General features: G+C 55.5%; 1 protein-coding gene across 1 annotated transcript in view; it reads left to right on the forward strand.

Annotated features, from left to right (window-relative positions):
- The window catches only part of PTPRN2 (protein tyrosine phosphatase receptor type N2), a 693,051-nt gene that overhangs the window by 436,159 nt on the left and 235,616 nt on the right, over positions 1 to 21,276 (forward strand). The window contains exon 12 of the mRNA XM_032644042.1: positions 7,765 to 7,829. Coding sequence (XP_032499933.1) covers positions 7,765 to 7,829 — 65 coding nt within the window. The remainder of the gene's footprint in view (positions 1 to 7,764; positions 7,830 to 21,276) is intronic.

Here is a 21,276-nt window from a genome sequence, read left to right on the forward strand (position 1 = left end):
GGGACACAATGATGCAGGCTCTTTGGGGACGGCCAGCTCCGCCCCCTTTGGAGACCAGACTGAAGGTACAGAGGAAGCTGCTGTAACTTCGGTCTGCAACACTCCCCCACCCTCCTCCTTCCCTCCCTGGGAACGAAGCCTTAAGTGCTGTCTCGGGTTCTGGTATATGCGTGTCAGGGAAGCAGTTATGCTCCGGGATTATTTTAATTCTCTCTGACAGTTTAGCAAAATCAAATCCCCAAATCTCGTGGCAGCACGCTTACTGTAGGTGGCTCAACGTAGAATGACGGACAGAGGACACCTCCCGGGGCCGTGCTGTCACGGGCGGGGCTGCGATCACAAGAGCCACCAAGCGCCCTCCTGCGGCCGCTCAGCCGGGTCTGGACAGCCAGTCCCGCGTGGTCTGCGTCACACTCGGGCAGTGGGTGCCGCGTGGGAAGCAGGAAGCCTCAGCCGAGGAGCCTGAGGGCGTCTGCACTGCGTGCAAGCTTGAGCCAGAGCTCACAGCGGCGGGTGGGGGGGGGGGGGGGGCGGGGGGGGGGGAGACCCTCCGTCGTGAGCATGCTCCGTCCAGTAGGCATCCTCGGACTTCTTTGGGTCGACGCTTTATTCAAACACTGGAACTGTGGGTGTGGAAAAGCTCCCCCCAACACACACACATACGTGTGATGGTGATAACCTGGTGATTCATGGTCCTGGTAAGAGTAACAGGGCAGAAAACACCAGCAGGGCCTGAGTTCGCTTGTTCGCTCTACGCATCGCGTCCCGGTTCCCCCAGCACCTCCTGTGTGCTGACGCTGTCCTAAGCCTGGGCCCACCCTGCCTCCCGGGAATGTCCTGTCTGTTGAGCTACGTTCGCGCGCATTCTGTTTTCTGGGGATAATGGCTCTAGGGGAAAAAGTAAAGCTGGCCGGGGAGCGGAGGACCACACGGGGGAGGGGCGATTTGATACTGGGTGGAAATAAGGTGACTTTAAACCAAGACGTGGAGGAGGCGAGTCATGTGGACCCAGGGGCCCCGGGAGCAAACGGCAGGTGCAAAGGCCCTGCGGCAGGAGCGCCCCTCCCCACCCCTGGGAATGCTCAGGCTGGATGGGGCACCGCAGCGGTGGTCAGGGGTGCCCGCAGGGCGGCGCCACCTGGGCGTGAAGACCTTGCACCTGTGACAGGAACCTGAGACTTGACCGTGAGTGAGGGGTGCCCCCAGGAGAGGATGATGTGACCAACTCGCGTTGTCACGGGGCCACCGGGCTGCCTGCTGGGAATCAGCTGCCCCAGTGCTGGGGACCCAGGCCAAGCACAAACCACGGCCCCGCGCTGGGTTTCTAACAATGAAAAGTCTGCGTCAGGCTAACGAGCTGTTGACAGTCTACCTTTATACTTGGAAAATATATATTCGTAGTGAAAAAATGGTTAAATATGCATAAAGCTATGGGGTTTGCAGCCAAATATAAAAGACAGCTGGATTGAATTATTATCTTGCATGTTTGGGTATTGTCTTAGTGAGTTAGCAGAATTTGGGTGGGTAATGAGTTAAAGCATACACAGTCCCTAAATTATAGCGCATTTATTTATAAATGTATTTTCTTCCCTTTGTTTCACAAAATCACCGATAATATTGTTTAAAGAACACTTTCATAAAATCTGTGCATTTAGACAGAAATGATCCAGCTGTACACAGTATATAAAATGTGAAAGTATTTTCATCAGAAATATAAAATACATATGAAGTTGCAAATTAAATTTATATGCCTTCAAAAAGGCATTTAAAAAAAATTCTAAATGAACTATTATCGTTATAAAAACAAAATATAATTAACAAACAGCAAAGCTTTAAATCTAAACTATTTAAATAAAGCTGAGGTTTTTTTTCTATTTTTTGAACATGTAATCGAATTGTAGTTATTTTTATAAAAATAAAGTACATGCAGTTTAGCTTCAATGTGCATCTGGTTGCCAACACGATGAGCCAGGAGCACAATTCGTGGCGTCCCATCCAGACTGACATACCGGAGACGGGTAACTAACAGGTGTCATTCCAGGAGCAACATGCTTTCCCGCTGCTGCAGGTACTGGGACGGTCCGTGGAAACTTGAGGAACAGCAAACCGAGATGCAGGGAAACTCGAGAGTTGGGCATGCAGCCCCGCTGGGAAACGGGGCCTCTTCGGGCACGAATCCTTTGCTTTCTGGCTGAGAGGCAGGTTTGACAAGTTAATTAATTTGTGTCTCCTCTCCCCCGGCCCCCCGCCCTGCACTCCTTCCTGCCCTGCCGTTCAGACCCTCCCCGGCCCCTCCTCAGCTCAAAACCCTCGCGGCGTTAGGTGGCAGCAGCGTGTCGCCCAGAGGACACGAGGGCGTGCAGCTCAGCCAGGGTGGCCCTGTCGATGACGGGCTCAGCACCTCCGCTCGGGTCCTGCTGCGGCCCCGTCCCCTCACCCTGCGGGTCTGCAGGGCACAAGCTGCCAGGGCCCCTGGGGTATGTGCCTCAGTGCGGCCAAGCCCGAAGCGGGGACTCGGCCCGGTGCCTTCCACCTGTCCTCGGGCAGGTGTCGGGCAGCTCACCTCTGGTCCTGGGAGGACCGCTGCTCACGTGGCCACCTGCTCTGAAACACCCCCTTGGCCCTGAGAGAAAAAAAGGGAGGTGCGGGCGAGGTTGCCCAGAGCACCGATGAGGGGGCCAGGCAACTGGAGCGTCGGGGTCAGCCTTCTCTCGAGCCTGCTCCCCTTCCCAGGACTGAGTTCAGCCTGACAGGTTCCGAGGAGAGGGAGAGTGTACGGGAGGGTCGAGTCACTTCCCGGGCTGGTGACCGGAGGCCGTGCGATTTCAATAAGGCTGATCCCAGGGCGTGGGGGACAGTGGGTCCAGTCAGTGGCCCCCGAACGGTCTAGACTGTCCACTTCTGCAGACGCCTCTGGGTGGGACCAGGTGCAGAGCAGGTGCATGTGTCTCAGGGTGGAAATACGCAGGGGATGCAGATCGGTAACCCCAGGAGCAGTGCTTTGGGCTGTGCCAGAAGCCGGCTCCACCCTTTCCCCCAGGACCCCAGCCCCCTGGTGTCTGCCCACCTCCCGCACCCCCCGCTCCCCGCCCTCGGGCTTTCTAATGGGCCACGGCCGTTAAGTTGTCCCTGTAGCAATTTAGATCACAGAAGAGACTTCTGCACACCCTTTCAGGTTAAAATCACGAGGATAAAGAGAGAGGCAAAATTATTCCACTGTAGCTACGTGTTTAAATTATATGGAATGCTGCATAAATTGTCAAGTGCAAAGAATTATTCTGATAAATTAAAATACTAATTAAATAGGCTATTGCAGAATCTTGAGAACATTGTAGGGTTCTGCTCCTCCAGCTAGTTTGCATATCCTTCATCTAGCGAATTTAATTTTAAAGGACTTCTTTTTGTGTTTGGAAACCCTTTTTGTCTCCCGCGAAGATAAGAATGGGCTTTATGCATTGTTCTCGGCTTTATTAAAGCAGCTCCTGCTGGGGTCTCTCAGTCCTGGCCTGCTGGTGGCTCACGCCCACCGGCTCCGGGTCTGCATTTGGCCATGAAAATAACTTGGAGCCGACATTCGACAGAACATGTAGCCACAGCAAAGCTTTTCTTTTCCTCTCAAAGGCCTCAGAAAAGCCCGAAAAAGTGGCAGTGAGTTTCACGCCCCGGTGGAGGGTAATGCTGCCGTTAAACGTGTTTCCAGAGAGGAGTGGTTGCTGGCCGGGAGGGGAGCATGGGGGCTGGTGCCCGTGAACCAAGTCTGAATGCCTGATGGAGGTCACGGCGTACATCTGGGTGAGGGATAGCACGTACGAACGTATGAGATGAGATCCAGTCCCACGAGCAGAAGGGATGGGTGAGAGGAAGTCCATGCAGCTGTGCAGGGAAGTCTCAGAGGAAATATACACAGCGGTGAATGTGTAAGAATGATGCCGGGGAAGATTCCGGAATGGCCTGAGAGTTACAAAATGTCCTCAAGACTACTGGGCTTGTTGCTCTTTTAGGTCAATTTGAGCTAAAATAAATAAATATAGATAAACAAACAAAAAAACCCCAAAGGGCTGTGCTTAAGATAAATTGTGTACCTTTCACACATGCTGGGAAAAAGGCACCATTACAGTGTCTCTGGCTACCATCCCCACCAATGAGAAATTCCAGAGGACGAAAAACTTAAATACAGAGCGAGACAGGCTTTGTTGAAAAGGACTTGATGCCCAAGACTGAGAAGTTCGCAAAAGAGCACGAAACCACGGGCAGCGGGTTGGAGTCCCACGGACGCGTGTGCGCCAGCCGCCGAGGGGACTTGCAGGCGTGACTGGGAACCGCACCAGCGTCTCTGCGGGCACTTGTCGGCTGAGGGCAGGGAGATGGGGGCCCTGGGTGGGTTCTCGGAGGACCCCAGCTCCAGGCAGGTCCTCGGGGCACTGTCGCTCTCTGCACGAGGATGGAGGTGGGCTAGAGGTGGATGCGAAGGTGGCGTGATTCACGGTTCTGGCTCGAGTTGTTAGGAGGTGCCACGGCCTCAGGAGGTCCCATGGGCGTCACGGCAGAGGCTCCTCGTGCAAAGAGCCCCTGGTGGGGACAGCCTCAGCGAGATGCAGAGGCTCATGCTGTCCTTGGAAAACACAAGGAAACGTGGACAAAGTGGGGTTTTGGGGGCAGGTTCACCGCTTGCTGAACAACAGCCGCTATAGAACAGAACCTGTGGGTTGGTGTGAAGCTGAACAGTGGTGACCAGTCCTCCCCGCGGGGTGCTGCTCCGGGGTCTGCCCTGGTTGTGTGTGTGCGCCCGTGTGTGAGCGCCCACGTGTGCAGTTATTTGGAGGAGGTCCACTTTGGGGAGGGGTGGTTGACACCCTGCGTCATGTGAGGAACATAATAGGATCGGAGGATGGAGCAGAGCGGGGACAGACGTGACGTCCTGACCCAGGTGACAGCGATGGGCCGCCTGCCCCACCTGATCTATCACACCTGCGGAACAGGTGACACTCCTGGGACTCCCGTAGCGGTTAATGGAACGACTGGGAAGACAGCGATCCCTCGCGCTGAGGCTGGAGGGACGAGGTCACGTCCAGGCCGCTTTCCAGTGGATCCCAGACGCTCCGACTGCCCGCGGGACGCACCTCCAGCACGTCCGTCCCATCCATCCCAGGGTTTTCGTTTCTCAGGGACAATTCCGTGGAGTGCTGTGTCAGTTCTCAGTGACAAACCCTTAATGGACGCAACCCCTTGTCAGCACGAGTCTGGGTCCCTGGGCTCCCTGGCTGGACCCTCAGGCAGGACGTGGACCCTGAGAGGCGGTCAGCCCGGAGGGTCCGCGGTGGCCGCACTTGGGGACGGGTCACCATGAGGGTGAGATGACATCACTTTCCAAGGCAACGCCCACGGTTTTCTGAGGATGGTGCCGCCGTCAGGAACGTTGCTCAGGCTCCGGGGTGACCTTCCAAGCAGATGATGCCCCTTCTAGACGTTTCTGCTTTGTCGGAGGTGCCCGTGGGAAATTTTCTGGTAGAAACGAGGACGCGTGTCTTTCCTCCACAGCCTCTGAGGCCATGAGCTGAGGTCGGTCTATAGTGGGCCCCGTTCCCACGATGGTGGCTGGAACAGCCCGACCGCAGACGTGCTCAGATGCGGGGAAACACGCGTTGTAGAATCGAGGAAACGTGACATGTTAAGACCTAGACTTTGGGTAGAAACAAAGTACTGTACGGATGGGGCTGGAGCCAGCTGGACCGGTTACTGGAGCTCGTATTTACTTTTTCAGGAATTTTTTGAGCCGGTTATTAAACACAGCCATTATGAAAAATTAAGTTTTACGCACTTGCAGTTAATTACGTTAAAGACAAGAGGCCTCGATACCCAGCCAGTCGCCTGTACATTTCACCACTACCGGGCGCTGCGGCTCCCCTCCCCCTCCGCACCCCACCGGGGGCCGGAGCTGTGTTCACAGAGGGGAGAGGTTGGGGGCGTGTCTGGCGGGGAAGCGGCTGCCAGGGCCTGGGGCGAGGAGCCGGCCCGGACCCTGGACTGGCCTGTGGCAGTGGTGCTTGGGGGACACAGGGAAGCTGTGCTGAGACTGACTCTCCCGCCACGTGTGGAACGGGGACAGGGCCCAGGCACAGAACCTTCTGCAACAGCGTCGGGAGCGGGCGTGGGTCTTCGGGCAGCGAGCAAGGCCCACAGTCACCTCGAGGCTCCGCGGGCTTGTGCAGGACAGTCAGGACCTGTCCCTTGTCCCTCAGGCCCGTCCCCGCAGCCGTCACACTGCCCGCCCGGTTGGGGACCCATGGCGGCCGAGCCTCAGGTGTCTCCACCTGGCCTTCCCGGCAGCTTTGCTGACCCCTGGACCGGGTCATCTGCATCTTACTGCCCGGCTGGTTTGTGCCTTCCTGAGCCTGGAATGCCTGTCGCTTCTCGGCAGCAATGGTGGAGCACTTTAATTTCCATCTTTACTTTGTGCTTTGTGTCCCTCAGCCTATTAAAGACTCACTATTGTCCCCAAGGAGCCTGTCATTCAGCAAAATGCCTCCTTTGTTCACAGGGGAACATGAAAATCAATTGCTTTATACTCTATCTCTTAAGAATATTCTCCTCCATTCAAGGTTTACCTTTGGGCCACTGGCCCTCCCTGCCCCTCGGCACCCCCCAGCTTAGAGGCTCTTAAAGTGCTGGCGCTCTATCTAACCCCAGGTTGGCATCTGCCCCCACCCCCGCCCCAGTGCTTGCATAATTACCTAAATGTAAGAAATAACGTTGGTTTGTTCAAAGGAAAACTTTCTACCCGACGATGAGAGAGCCCCAGAGGCAGGGGAGGCAGGCCATAGCAGGATCCGGTTTGTATCCCTCTGAAAGATATAATTTCATTACCCAAGACTAACGTAGGCGTTTTACAATAAGAAGTGAAAGTAACTGCTATTTTCTTGCTATCTCGTTATGCATTGATCACAGTTGCAATGCACTCTTCCTTCTTAGGGTTTGCAATAAAATCTATTTTTTTCTGGGTTTCATTTCCAAAATGACAGGGGCTTTATCCGAAAGAATACTTCTACAGAATCGTAAGCCAAGGTCAATTGCTTTGTGACACACTTCCTCTCCAAGAGGTGGGGACCGCGGGTTTGCCGTGCTGGCATCGGGATTAACTGGGCTTCCTCTCCGGCTGCTAATTGTTCCAGGGCTCAATCCGCTTGGTCTGACACGGAGGGTAATTTATTCTCGGAGACGCTTCCTCGCTCTAAGTCAGGAGCAAACTAGGATGAGGGTTGATTGTGGTGGAGGCAAATTATTATAGGATATTCTCCTGGGGCAGGAGTAAGAGGGGTACAGCAGCTCCCAGGACTCACGGAACGAAGGCGCCGTTCAGTCTTGCCTGCTAGCGAGTCTGTCTTGTGAACGCGGAATGCTTGTGAATGGAACCCAGTTCCCAATGATTATACACTTGTAACCATCCTATCGTTCGAAAGTAAAGCCCTACAGTTTGCAAAGCAGGTCTGCCCACCATTTCTCAACCAGTCTTCACAAGGATACTGTGAATTTCCTATGGACGTTCTGTGGGCAAAGCTGGAGGGACTTGCGTCCTGGTCCTACATCTGCCGGCCCCTCGGTGGGGAGCCCCCTGCCCCGGTTTCTGCCCCAGGCTTGTCCACAGCACCCGTTAAAACGGCGATCTGGCAGTGACTATGGAAGTGTCTGCAGAGGGAGACGCTCAGGGTGTCTGGAGAACGCTTGCCTCTCAAAGCTGACCGCTTACTTCTTAATTTCCCCTAACAGTTGACAACAAGGACCAACTGGAAAAAATGTCTGGACTGAGAGTTCTTCAGACCGGAGTCGGCTCGGTGAGTAGCTGCGGGCAGTGTGGCCCGGGCGGCCTGGCAGGCTCGGGCTGGGGGCAGAGGTCAGTCGGCACCAGGCGGGGGGCTGTGGTAGCGGCGGCCCCGGCGTCTGGGCTGGATGAGTCCTCCCGTCCCGTCGGCAGAAGTGCTGACGTGCCATGCCAGGCTCGCCTGACACTGTCTGGTTGCCTTTGAAATCGTGATTCGGTGTCTCCCCAAGAAAAAGCGGTCATGGCTAAGAGAACGTTGGATGCTTCGGAAACGTGTACTTCCTCCTTCAGACGATTCTCAGTTGCTGGGTCTATATAGCAAGAGAAGTTGCTCTTTCCTCTGGGTCTGGTGGGCACACTTTCGTCTTCCTTGCTAAAGACGCGTATGGCGTGGGGTATGAGAGGAGGACTGCAGATAAATTTAATGACCCTCAGAGGCGTCGTGTCCCAACGTCGCTGCGCTGGCCTCAGGAGCAGGTACTTGACCAAACTCTCCATCAGCAATTAGAGCCGCTGGCACTCAGCCCCAGGCCCTGGTGGACGCCTGGGCCCCGTATCGTGGGCGATTGACGAGTTGTATGCACAATGGCGGACGCGACTCCTCTCGGGGGTGGCTGTCTGTGCTCGCACGTCTGAAATCCCGGATGTCACGGCACCCGCCGTGACAGTAATTAACTATTAAGGGCACTTACTTACGATGCTCCTGCCCAGGGCGGAGATGCCCCCGCAGAGCCACTCCAAGGCCAGCCGCTGTCTTTGGGGGAGGCTCTGCTCGGCCGGCACAGTCCCGGCTCTTGAAATAAGAGCTCGTTTAGTGGCTGGTCCTCCGCAGACGGAGCCTCCAGCTCTGCAGGCAGTGGGCGGGCGCCTCGCCGGGGGCGCCTCGCAGGGGGCGCTGGCCTTGAAGTCACCGTGTTCCCGGCACGCGGCGGGCAGCTCGGTGACCGCAGACTCATCTGAGCGTGGGGCTGGGTTGATGAGGCTTTGACAGCTGAGGACATCCTGGTCTTTTCTCCCGAAACTCACAGTAACTTTGGCGGCCGGGAGTCTGTGGGCCCCTAAGACCATCTGTACCACATGGGGTGCAGTGACTACTGGCGGAGGGCTTGGAGGATCCGGGCCCGCGACGGAAGGTTCTGACCCTCAGCCCCTCCCCTCCCCCTCGTCCCTTGGCCTCCGCAGGTGTCCCTCCTTCAGGAGCAGCCCTGGTGCCCAGCGGCCGGGGGCAAGTCCAGACTGACTTGGGTTGGGGCCCTTGGTGTTCTGGGGTCAGAGGAAGCTCAGGCGCTGGGCCTAACCCTAACCCCTCCCTGTGCGGGGGGCAGGGAGTGTGTTCCACAGAGGCGGGCTGGGCCGCCCAGGAGCAGGGGGCAGGCAGGGCCAGGGGGGCAAGGTGCAGAGCCGGGGGCTGGGAGGTGCCTGGAGCCGCCCGGTCCTCCGCCCGCCCCGTGGTTGCGGTTCCTGGGCAGCGGGGAGGGTGGAGGCGCTGTGTTAGGACTTTGCAGACTCATCGCACTAGAGGTCACAGGCACAGATCCCAGAGGATGCTCACCGCCCACCACCCTCCTCGCGCCCAGCAGGCAGTGCCCAGCGCACACACACACGGCCGCCCCATCTGTGACCTGCCGCCTGCATCCCTGCGCGGAGACCCGCGCCTCCCTCGGGGAGCCCACACCCCCTCCCTCCGGGCACGGTGCCCCCCACGGCCTCCTTCCTGTCCTCTCGTCCCCTCTCCTGCGTCGCCACTGCTCCGTCTCCCTGGCCCCATCCGGTCAGCACACAGATATGCTCCAGTGTTTTCTGATTCACTAAAGTGAGAGCTCCCGGGACGCTGGTCTCACCACGTCAGCGCTTTTGCCTCCCACTGGCTCCCCGTCTCCTTCAACACAAAACTACCCTCACGTGTGTCTGTATCCCTCGTGCGGACACATGAGCACCTGCTTGCTCCTGACACCCGGCCAGGCCTGGCCCCCACCGTCCACTGGACGGTCCACCGTCTGCAGCCCCAGAACCTCAGCTGTCGGCCCATCTGCAGCGGTCAGTGTCCTGAGCGTTGCTGACTCACCTTCTGAAGCCCGGCTGCTCTGAGCGCCTCTTTCTGTGGGATCTGCGTCTCCCTGAGGCCATGGGCTTTATATTGTTTGCATGGTGATGACCCCAGAGTCTACCTGCAGCCGGGCCCATTCGCTGTGTTCCAGGCACGCACAGCCGCCGGCCCCTGCCTTTCTGTCCTTGGAGACCTGTGACGCGCTCCCCGAGCCTGGGCAGAGCAGGGCTTTTAATGTCCCGCCACCACCTGGCCCTGCCGCAGCTCCTCGGCTCCGTACTGGAAGCTGGTGACATGCTGTCCAGGAACTGGGAGCCTGAGTTGCTCTCGGCTTGTCTGTGAAGATGACAACCTAACCTCGGAGGGACACCCTCTGCCTGTTCCAGGTGCCCGTCTCACATGGGGGCAGGCGGTCCCGCCTAGACTGGGGGCAGGAGGCGGGGGGGGCGGCACAGGGCAGAACAGAACCCCCGCTGCACCCCTCCTGCATTTTCATCGAGTCTGATCTGCTTCCTCTCTGGTCCCCAAGTGGCCAGAGCCTGACCTCATCCTCCCTGGGGGCAGAAAATGGCCACCTCCCAGACCATTTACTGGTACTTCATTCACCGATGGAAACGTGGGTGAGCGGCTTGTCCACCCTAGTTCTCCCTGAGCCACCTTTGCCTTCTTAGGGCCCCAGGGGTTTCCTTGGTCCACGCAGACCAGCTCTCCAGTCTCCTGTCCTCTTGCACGTGGCAGTTTTCCATTTCAAAAGGCAGTTTTGCTGTCACTTTTGAAGTTGTCGGGGGTCATTCTGGTGGGTTCTCAAGCCCAGAACCCACATTCCATGCAGCTTTGCCTGACCAGTCTCCAGTCTGGATGGAGGGAAGGAGCGTTTGTATATTTGGAGTGAGTTTTGGATCGTGAAAACGGGAGCAGAGATATTTTTAAAAAGCTAACAATACTTCCCTTTCTAATTTCAATTGCCTCCTGCAGTATTGAGCCTGATTTTGTTGCTTCTGGTTTCCTTTGGAACGTATTCGGCATGAATGTCTCTGCTAATTCCTGACTCTGGAAAGTAAAGCAGACTTTGATTCCTCGAAATCTAGCAGCATTTACCGAATGTCTCCCTGGTGCTTGTGATTCAACATGTGATGACAGATAGCGGAATTAAAACCTTTTAAGCCAAATGGAAATATCTCAAAACAAAATTTAAAGGAAAGGAACAGGCTACAGTAGACACACACGTTCCTGATAGATGGGTAGTATTTTGACGTGTTTCGAAATCTAATTTCTGATATCTTGAAAGTCTTCACATTTTTTCAGATGAATAAAGTCATGTTTCTTCCAAAGGGAGATTATGATATTACCAAGAAAAACTCAAATATTTGGAAGAAAAATAGATGATTGTCCCCAGGCGAGCATTTCCATGAGTGTGGCTTGCAAGGTGTATCTGAAATAAGTCGTAACTTCCTAAGTTCTCGATAGTGTGATAAACGCAGTATGATTAACGATTAACCTGCCCACGTTTCAGCAGGAGTCTCAGTGCAGCCGCGGGAGGCTCGGGGCTTCAACAGGGAAACCCAGAACCAGCGCGTTCCCGGTGCAGACGCCCCGCTCAGCCCCGGATGGGCTGCCTCCCAGGCAAAGTCAGGCAGGAGGGGACAGGCCTCCATGCAGGTTCTGGAAGAGAGAGGAGGAGGTTTTCCTGGACCCGTTGAGGGTCCTCGGCTCCAAAAGGTAAACTGATGAAGACAGAAAACAGGAGCGAAGCAGCACCTTTATTTAATCTGAGTTTCATGGGACACGTAAGGGGGTGAAGCCTGCAGACGTGGGTAGACCGGCCGCCTTCTGATGGGTTGGTGGGGAGGGCCGGGGGGCGTGGGGACCCGAGGTGGGTCTGCAGCAAACCGGGTACAGGGCGGGCACAGCTCCCACGAGGGTCTTGGGCCTGCTTCGGGGACAAGGGTGTGGACAAGGTTGGAGACACCTTCAGCCGAGGTGTCGTGTTTGGGGCAGTGTGTCCTGCACCCACCACTCATGCCGTGGGATGTCAGACCTGGTTTCAGGTACTTCAAAGAGCCCTGGGCTTCCAGAGCTCTGCTCTACGGGGGCGGGAGGCCGCGGGGCCCCAGCAAACCGCCGTCCACACGCTGGTTTAACCCACTGAGCTTCCCTTGCTCAGTCACTGTTTGGGGTCCTGGGTAGGATTTTGTCCAAAGAAAGGATTTTTGTGGCCAAGACTGTGTCGATCCCCAGAGTCCCTTGAGAGTCTACGAATCCGTGGTCGTGCTCCTGCCCCCACAAGTCAGTGTGACTTTGTCGTGCGATGTGTGTGTTGGTGGGGGTGTGTGCCTGACAGCCGTCCCATGAGGCCGAGCGGGTGGGACGGGGGTCCGTGATGGATGTCTGAGAAAATGGCTCATTTCCTCTGCAAACCCCACTTGGTCATCGCCTGTCTGCTGGAAGGGATGCTGCTGCTTTAATGAGCGTTACCAAAACCTGAGCCCAGTGGTTTAGGGATTTCTGAGAGCAACTGGGCATCACACATCAGTGGGCAGAGAAATGAAGGCGGGGATGGCCCGAGTCACGGGGACCCTCGGGGCAGCAAGTGTCCAGCCGAGTCCCCGGAGACCAGGCCACAGGTCTGGATGGACTTGGGGGAAGACTTGACGTCGAGGGCCCTTTGCCAAGGCGTGGAGAAGGCACAGAGTGACCCCACCCCCAGCGAAGACGGTGGGACGCAGCTCCACGTGGTCCTCAGTTTGAGGGGAAGCTGTCACCCCCCACGTGTCGCTTTTCACGCGTGGACGGAGCCGGCACCTGCCTTTAGCACACTTAGTAAACACCAGCAGGTGTGCAGTCGGGACTCACAGGCAATGGGGCACTTGGCTTGCAGGAGCGCGTTGTGGCCGTGTCAGTGGGTGACTGGCTCTCGGACCTGGGGGGCAGACAAGTTTGCGGTGAGGCGGGAAGCCCCGTGGCAGCTGAGGGCCGGGGGGCGGACGCGTCAGAGGACCCTCCAGTAAGGAGCCTGCGGGTACCTGGTAACATCCCGGCATCCAGTCCGAAGCCTCATCCTTGGAAGTGGTTACAGAGGTACTTATGGGTAATAGTCTCGATTCTTTAATAAAATCAAGAGTGCTAACACTTAACCTCGACTCTTAGAAAGCAGCATGACAGTGGGAATCTATTGCTTTAAAAAAACTTACCCTTCAGGCTTCCCTGGTGGCGCAGTGGTTGAGAGTCCGCCTGCCGATGCAAGGGACGCGGGTTCGTGCTCGGGTCTGGGAAGATCCCACATGCCACGGAGCGGCTGGGCCCGTGAGCCATGGCCACTGAGCCTGCACGTCTGGAGCCTGTGCTCCGCAACGGGAGAGGCCACGACAGTGAGAGGCCCACGTACCGCAAAAAAAACCAAAAAACAAAAAACACTTACCCTTCAGATCAGTAATCATACTCCCAGAATTTTATCTTAAGAGTATCATTCACTAGCTAAGAAAAGGAAAAAACAAAGCTTTGGAAAAACCAAAACTGACCTAAGTATAAAACAGAGGAAGGTAACTAATTATATTATAGTAATCAAATAAACGGACTCAGTCATTTCGCTAAAAATCGTTGTGACACCTCTGAACTTAAGGGCAGCTGTGTAAACTGTCTGTGCCCACAGATCCGGGCTGGAGGACCACGTGCAAATGTGAGGTCAGCTCTAGAACGGGGTTGGTGGGATTATAAGCGAGTTCTCTCCTTTTCCAAAATTTTTGTTAGTACCATTTTTTTTTTTTTTTTCTTGTTGTACGCGGGCCCCTCTCACCACTGTGGCCTCTCCCGTTGCGGAGCACAGGCTCCGGACGCGCAGGCTCAGCGGCCATGGCTCACGGGCCCAGCCGCTCCGCGGCATGTGGGATCCCCCCGGACCAGGGCTCGAACCCGTGTCCCCTGCATCGGCAGGCGGACTCTCAACCACTGCACCACCAGGGAAGCCCCCATTTTTTAACTTTTTATTTTGAAATCATTATAGATTCACTGGAAGTTGCAAAGACGGTATAGAGGTGTCCGTGCACACTTCACCAAGTCTCCCCTGTGGTTACATCCACATAATTCTAGGTCTGGAGTCAAACTGGGAGATGGATATCGGTTCAATGTGTGTGTATAGTTCTTTGTCGTTTTATCTTCAATACCATTTTTAGTTTTAATAAAGAAAAAACACGCAACCAAAGTAACTGAGCACATACTCGCTTTTAAATAAGTGAGGACACAAGAGGAAACACCACCACGTGTGCGTGGTGTGGCTCCCAGGTGGCTGTAGAGAATGTTTCAAATAACTTGAGTCATCGCATATTTATGAAGACGGTGCTGTGTGTATATGCACAAGCAGGACGCAATAAGTAATTAAAAATATCCTGGGTTCAGATCAAGGCCCATATCTAGAAATTCAGGAGAAAGAGCCCTGGCGTGTGTGGACAGCAGAGGGGCAGGAGAGGCCTGGAGGATCCCACCTGACGCCCCGGGCAGGTGCAGGGCTGTGACAGGTCGAGGATGGGTCTTGTCAGATAGAGACAGAGCCGCGGACTCGAGAGTGCGTGAAGGAGAAGTCGGTAGCGTTTGCAGTTAAGTATAACGAATAAGACGGAGACGGTGTTGGAGCTGACAGGGTCTCTTGGGTGAGGACTCCGAGGTGAGTTTGAGATGATGCTGGGTGCTCCCCAGTGCGCGCTGGAACCGCAAGGACTCCGGGACTCCTCGGTGGGGCTGCCATCCACCCTCCACCCCGGCGGCTCCCGCACGCCTGCCAGCCTCAGGCCGGCTGCGCCCAGAGAGCAGAAGGCGGACACCCGCGGTCACCTGGGACGAGGGGTGTCCTCAGCCACCGAGGGCCCTGCCCGGTGCCCGTCCACGTGGGCCCTGGCTCCTCAGCGCTGTAACTGTGTGCCCATCCCCTTGTTTTATTCAAATCTGTGTTTCTAGACAGAGAACATGGTGCAAAATGTGCATCAGTCCTAAGAGAAGCTTGTTTACTTGTCAGTATTCCTAATTTATGTTTAAAAAGGGAAATCTGCGTGAAACTGCATTAAAATATTTGCAGCGGCCTGTCCGAAGCTGCCCCGAGGATTCCCCACACAGGCTGAGATGTCGTGATAGAGGTCAGAGTTCAGGGGCAGCCATACGGCCCTTCCATGGCGGCACATCCCCACCTCTGCTGGCTGGGCCCCCTCGGGGCTCGGCACCCTCCGCCCGATGCAGCGCTAGCCGCCGCTCTTCATACCCGTCTCTTATTTCTCAAAAGTGAAGAAAACCACGCGCAAATGCGTTCGGTGTAATTAACTGCGCTTGACATATTGGCAAATATGAGTTTATTACAAGCAGCGCCCTTTTCTTCTGAAATGCTACATAAAGCAGCCTGTCACGTGGGCCCGCGGGTGTCTTTTCAGTCCTTTCCGTGGTTAAAGCGGACGAGGTGCCGTGTGATGAGGCAGTTGCTATAGTGACAGATTCGATTGTTATTCAATATCAAGGTAAATAGTCACGGAAAATGAAATAAGTATCGTCTGCCGGTGGCAGCGGCAGCGCAGGTGGCCCCCACCCCCCCTTTCTGACATTTCAGCCACGTTTATCTAGAAAGTGCGTGATGTGTGTCTCCTTGCCAGGCGTGGCCGTGGTCCGGCTGGGACTGGACAGTCGTCCCCCTAAGACACGGAGGGGCCGTCCGTCTCAATAACATGTAAGCAGCTTCTGCCACGCAGCCGGGTAGCGTGGAAGCAGAAGTTAATTTCCACGTAAAAAGCTGAACTCTGGAGACGCTCGTAAGAGCCCTCGGAATGTAATATTCCAGAAACCCCTTTTCAGTCCTCAGCCCGTAAGACTCGGAATTGCTTGAAGGAGGGTGAAGAAAACTAGAGGCAGGCACACAGGGCAAACCCCTTCCCACTGCCCAGCTTCCTACAGGGCAGCTCTGTCGAGGCGTCCTGGGCGCCCCACGCGCATCCCCTCCAGGGTCCCGCCAGGCGGACACACTTCACGTATGGGGAACCAGGCACGGAGGGGTTAAGGTTAAAACGCCCTCCAGGTGGTCACCTCCAGAGCCGGAGCCTCGCCGGCCTTGAAATCAGAGAGTCTTGAGTTCCGCCTTTAGTGAAAGGATCCCAGAGGCGTCTGTCACTTGGAGATGCGTCCGCTGGAGGGTCAGCCTCAGAGTTGTCTTCCGGTCTCCTGCCCACAGATGCCTGTCCTCCTGGAAGCCCCACACCAGCTGCCAACGCGTCCTCGGACTCTTGCCCGAGATTCCCGTAGGGGAGGGTTTATCGGGGGTGTGTCACTTTGCAGGAGCTGCAGGGGCACCAGGGGCTCAGGCCCACCCTAATGACCTCACTGTAACTTGATCCCCTCTGTAAAGGCCGCATCCAGAAGTCAGGCCCACCCTAATGACCTCACTGTAACTTGATCCCCTCTGTAAAGGCCGCATCCAGAAGTCCTGGGGGTCAGGACTCCACTTTATCCATCCTGAGGGGATACGCGGCTCAGCCCGTTGCAGGCCGGCGGTGCCAGCCCTCCTGCCACGCTGAGGACCGTGCTTTCAGAACCTTCTTCCCACCCCCCGCCCGGGGATCCCGGAGTCGGGGGATGGGGGAGCTGCTCTGGGTGGATTGCTGAGAAGGGGCGTGTCACCCAGGGCTCCCCCGTCCCCTCCCTCCTGCCCGGCCCCTCCATGGCATTCCCCAGAGTATGCTGAGTCCCGTGAGTTCAGGTCTGTCTCTCAGCCTGGGAGCTCCGGAGTGAGCCCCATGTGTGCCTCTGTCGCCCGGTGCCTCCTGACACATGGCAGGAACTCAGTAACCCTGACTGGGCCAGTGAATCGTGAGCCCTGGGGTGCAGGTGGACGCCCACCCTGGCACGCGCCGGTTCATCGTGCTGGCTTCTTCCTGGGTCACTCGACCGCTCTCCTGCTGCTTCGAAGCCTCCCTGAAAGCTGCGTTGCTCTGGAAAAGGTTTCCTCCTGACCCGGGCCCGCTTTCTCTGTCATCCCTGAAATAACAGGGGCCCCCTCTTCTGTGTTGGCCCCAAGGCAGCTGTGGCCCTTCTGTCTTTGACGGCAAGCACCCCAGGCCACATCTCCATGGCAACTGACGTGAATCCCTCGATTGCTGATTTGAATACTTCCCCTCTGCTTCATCCGTGGGTTAAAATAAAAAGGCGGTTTTCACCCACGTGAAATAATTAGTAATCAGTGTAACACAAAATATAACCAAGCACCAAATTTAAAATGATCTCACGTCAAAACAGATACGCAGCCAATGCCATGGTGGCGAGCGCGGGAGAGGTGAGCGTGGTTTATCAAGATGGTCCACACGTCTCCTGCAGTGAGAACGGGGCCCACCACACAGGCGTCTCCTTGAAACTGGGTGTACCTGGCACCGGCAAGGCCACTGGTGTTTCACCAGCAGTCAGGTGCCTCAACCCGCATCTAAGCAGAGTGGTTGCGGGTGGGAAGGGCGGCTGGTGCTGGAACGGTGGCCCCAGGCCGGGGCTCAGTCCTGGGCAGCATCCGGGGAGGTCAGAGGTCCCATGGACCCAGCAGAACCACCACCCCCTTTACCTGGGGCACAGTGCCCTCTCGGTGGCTCCACTCCAGGCCCTGAAATCGGTCCATGAAACCCCACCCTCACTGGGGCCACGAGGTCCTGTGATGTCTCTACATCCCTCCCAAATGGGACCCCGTTAATAAGCCTCGGTGCCCGTGTTACCCCATGTCACCACAGGGGTAGCATCTGCAGGACTGGCCTCGTGACCTGCCCTTGTCCTGCGGGGCTGCCCACAACTGGCGGGTGGCCCTCAGCCCTGCGGTCCTGCTGCCCAGACCGGGCCACCGCTGACCTGGGTGTCAGGGTCCCAGGGCTTCTGTAACAAAGCGCCACTAACTGGGGGCTGAAAACAACAGAAATGCGTATTCTCTCGCAGTTCTGAGGCCAGATGTCCAGAACCCAGGTGTCAGGGCCAGGCGCCTTCGGGGGCTCCGGGGGAGGGTCCTTCCTGCCTCTTTCTGCTCCTGGGGCTGCCGCGTCTGCAGCTGCATCCCTCCAGCCTCTGCCCCATCCTCTCACGGCCTCCTGTGCATCTCCTCTTTTGAGGACATGGGTCATGTTGGATTAGGGCCACCCTGCCCCACTGTGACCTCATCTTAACTAGATCGCATCTACAAAGACCCTATTGCCAAGTAAGGCTCCTTCCCAGGACTGTGGGTTGGGAGGTGCACACACCTTTCTGGGAGACACCGTGTGACCCTCAACACCGGAAAATCACAGGTGTCATCCAAGCACCAGGAGCGATTATCAACTGACCTACAGCTGAATCTCTCCTTTCGGGATTACAGTGACTCGTAAACAGAGTTCGCCTTTCTAGCCACGTGGGTTTCCCGGTTAACAGTCAAGTTTGATTGAATGGCTACTTTGGGTCCCCTCCTCCCCAGGCCCCCTGCACACACACGCACACATGCACACGCACCCTCCCCAGACCCCCCCGCCCCCCGTCTGCCATGCGTGAACTATGGTGGACAGATTGGGGCTGAGGAAGGAGACAGCTAAGGTCCATATCCAGGGCTGGGGCTGTGACTGATCTCGGCTGTCCTGCTGAACTTCACTGGGGGAGAAAGACATGGAAACGGTTCACTTACAGGCCTTTTTGATAATTGCATATTTTCAAGAAAACATGAAAAGTAAATAATTCGTTATTTTTATAAAATTAGCTAATTCTTACTGTATTGTCATATTGTTGTCTTTTTCTCAAGATTCTTGGAAGTTGATTCTTTTTATGGCTGAGTAATATTCCATCGTATATATGTGCCACATCTTCTTTATCCATTCATCCGATGATGGGCACTTAGGTTGTTTCCATCTCCGGGCTATTGTAAATAGAGCTGCAGTGAACATTTTGGTACATGACTCTTTTTGAATTATGGTTTTCTCAGGGTCTATGCCCAGTAGTGGGATTGCTGGGTCATATGGTAGTTCTATTTGTAGTTTTTTAAGGAACCTCCATACTGTTCTCCATAGTGGCTGTATCAATTTACATTCCCACCAACAGTGCAAGAGGGTTCCCTTTTCTCCACACCCTCTCCAGCATTTATTGTTTCTAGATTTTTTGATGATGGCCATTCTGACTGGTGTGAGATGATATCTCATTGTAGTTTTGATTTGCATTTCTCTAATGATTAATGATGTTGAGCATCCTTTCACGTGTTTGTTGGCAGTCTGTATATCTTCTTTGGAGAAATGTCTATTTAGGTCTTCTGCCCATTTTTGGATTGGGTTGTTTGTTTTTTGTTATTGAGCTGCATGAGCTGCTTGTAAATTTTGGAAATTAATCCTTTGTCAGTTGCTTCATTTGCAAATATTTTCTTAGTTACACCCCTGAGGCCCATTGACACCTGCTGTACTCCACAAATAGGACGTATTTTTAAACTAGGTGGTAGGTTAACCGCACAGATAAAATTTTCACCTGCAGAGCTCATGAGACAAGTGCGAAACCCTAGTTTCCCAACTTCCATATACGCTACACCTGCTCGAGCCTGGCGGGGCCCACGGTCACCTCGGGAAGGGCCCTCGGGCGCGGCGGGGGCCCCCGGTCTGGTCTCGGGGTCACAGGTGCATCCTCGGTGCCTCCAGGCATTCCTCCTTCCTGAGCCCTCGGCACCTCCACTCGGGCCCCCGCCGCCGGGCAGGTGACAGCTCGGCACCTGGAGACAAGGCGGGCGGTCCTGCCCCACACGGGGCCCCTCCGGATGCCGAACCTGAACCAGAGCCCCGGGGGACTGTCCTTCCAGCACCTGGACGGCCCTTCCCGTCTGCTGGATGTGCCTTACCGTCACTCATAGGGGACCCTCAGGACGGTGGGCACAGGGGGAGCCCCTCCCTGGGGTGGTGACCCCAAGCTGCTCGGGGAGGGGCAGGGGCACCAACTCTTCATCAGTCTGTCCGCACAGACTTCACCTTTGTTCCTGTGGAACGAACGCTCAGAGGCAAGTTGGGCTGCTGTGTGTGCAAACCCTGAACCACAGCTCTGTTTTCTGAGTGACAGCAGAAAGCAGAAAGCAGTGTTTTAAGAGGTAAAAGACCATGATCACAGGGGAACACCGCCCGCGAGCACGGAGGGGGCGGCCAGGGCTGGGTGTCTCCATGCCACCTGCGCTGGTTTCCCAGGACAGCCTCAGGGAGTCCCGCAGTCGAGCCGAAACAGACACCCATCGTCCTGGAGGCTGGGATCTGACACCCAGGCGTCGGCCAGGCAGTCCCTCCTGGGCCTCTCTCCTCGGGCACACTTGCCATCTTCTCCCCATGTCCTCACGTGGCCGTCCCTCTGTGTGTGTCTGTGTCCTGACCTCCTCTTCTTATCAGGACACCAGTCAGTGGATCAGGGCCCACCCACATGCCCTCAACCTTACGTTAATTGTCTCCTTAAAAGCTCATCTCCAAATGCGGGCAGATCCTGAGGTCCTGCGGTTAAGGCTTCAGCGTATGAACTGGGGGGACATGGCTCAGTCCCTAACGCTGACCCTAACCCTAGGGTTAGTTACAGAGGCTCACGCTTGGACAACTCAGCTTCTAAGAAGTATATGTGTCCTGTGCTCTACACCATGCCAGACGATAACTGAAAAACTGAAGAATTCTACATGCCCGTCAGGGACATAAACATAAATAAATAAAATGTAGTGTGTATGGTTAGAAGCATAATGGGATCGTCTTGTCCAAAACCCCATCAAATCCGTGCTTTGACCTGGGACACCAGTCACAGCACCAAAGTAGCAGCTACCACGGGTGTAGATAAACGACTGTCCCCATTGCTGGCAGGCGGTAGGTGAGAGGGCTGGCGTACTGGCCGCTGGCCGGGCCCCCAGGGCGGTTTTGCAGGGCAGGTGTGTCTCGGGATGTGAGGACCGGGGTAGGATGCGGACGCTCCCCTCCACAGGGCTGAGGGGGCAGTGAAAAATTCTTGACGTTGAGACAATATCAGTTGTGTTGCCATTTTATTTATTTGGCAAAGGGCGTCTGTTTCTTTGGCACATTTTCGTCGTTCGGGTGTGCGGCAGGCAGACTAAGGAATTTGTTGTAGAATTTACCCGGGGGTGTCGGCGGGCTTTGTGATGTAGCCCTTTGGCAGCAGCGTAGAAGGGCCTGCTTGTTAAACTGCTAATTTACAGATCTTCTCTAAGTGAGTGCAAACAAGCTGTGGGCCGCAAAGCCCTGCTAATATACAATGTTCAATTTTTAATTTCCAGTCCATCGTAGATTATGGGAATGAAAAACAATATTTAATCCCTCGTTAACACATGAATAAGCGGAAGCTGTCGTTCTCGACCAGACAATAACGGGATTATCTCAAGAACTGTCAGTTTATGTGAAAACATTATGTTGCCCAAATTTTCATAAAAATTAGCAGCGGA

The sequence above is a fragment of the Phocoena sinus genome, chromosome 9 (genome assembly GCF_008692025.1).
Source record: "Phocoena sinus isolate mPhoSin1 chromosome 9, mPhoSin1.pri, whole genome shotgun sequence".
NCBI classification, from domain to species: domain Eukaryota; kingdom Metazoa; phylum Chordata; class Mammalia; order Artiodactyla; family Phocoenidae; genus Phocoena; species Phocoena sinus.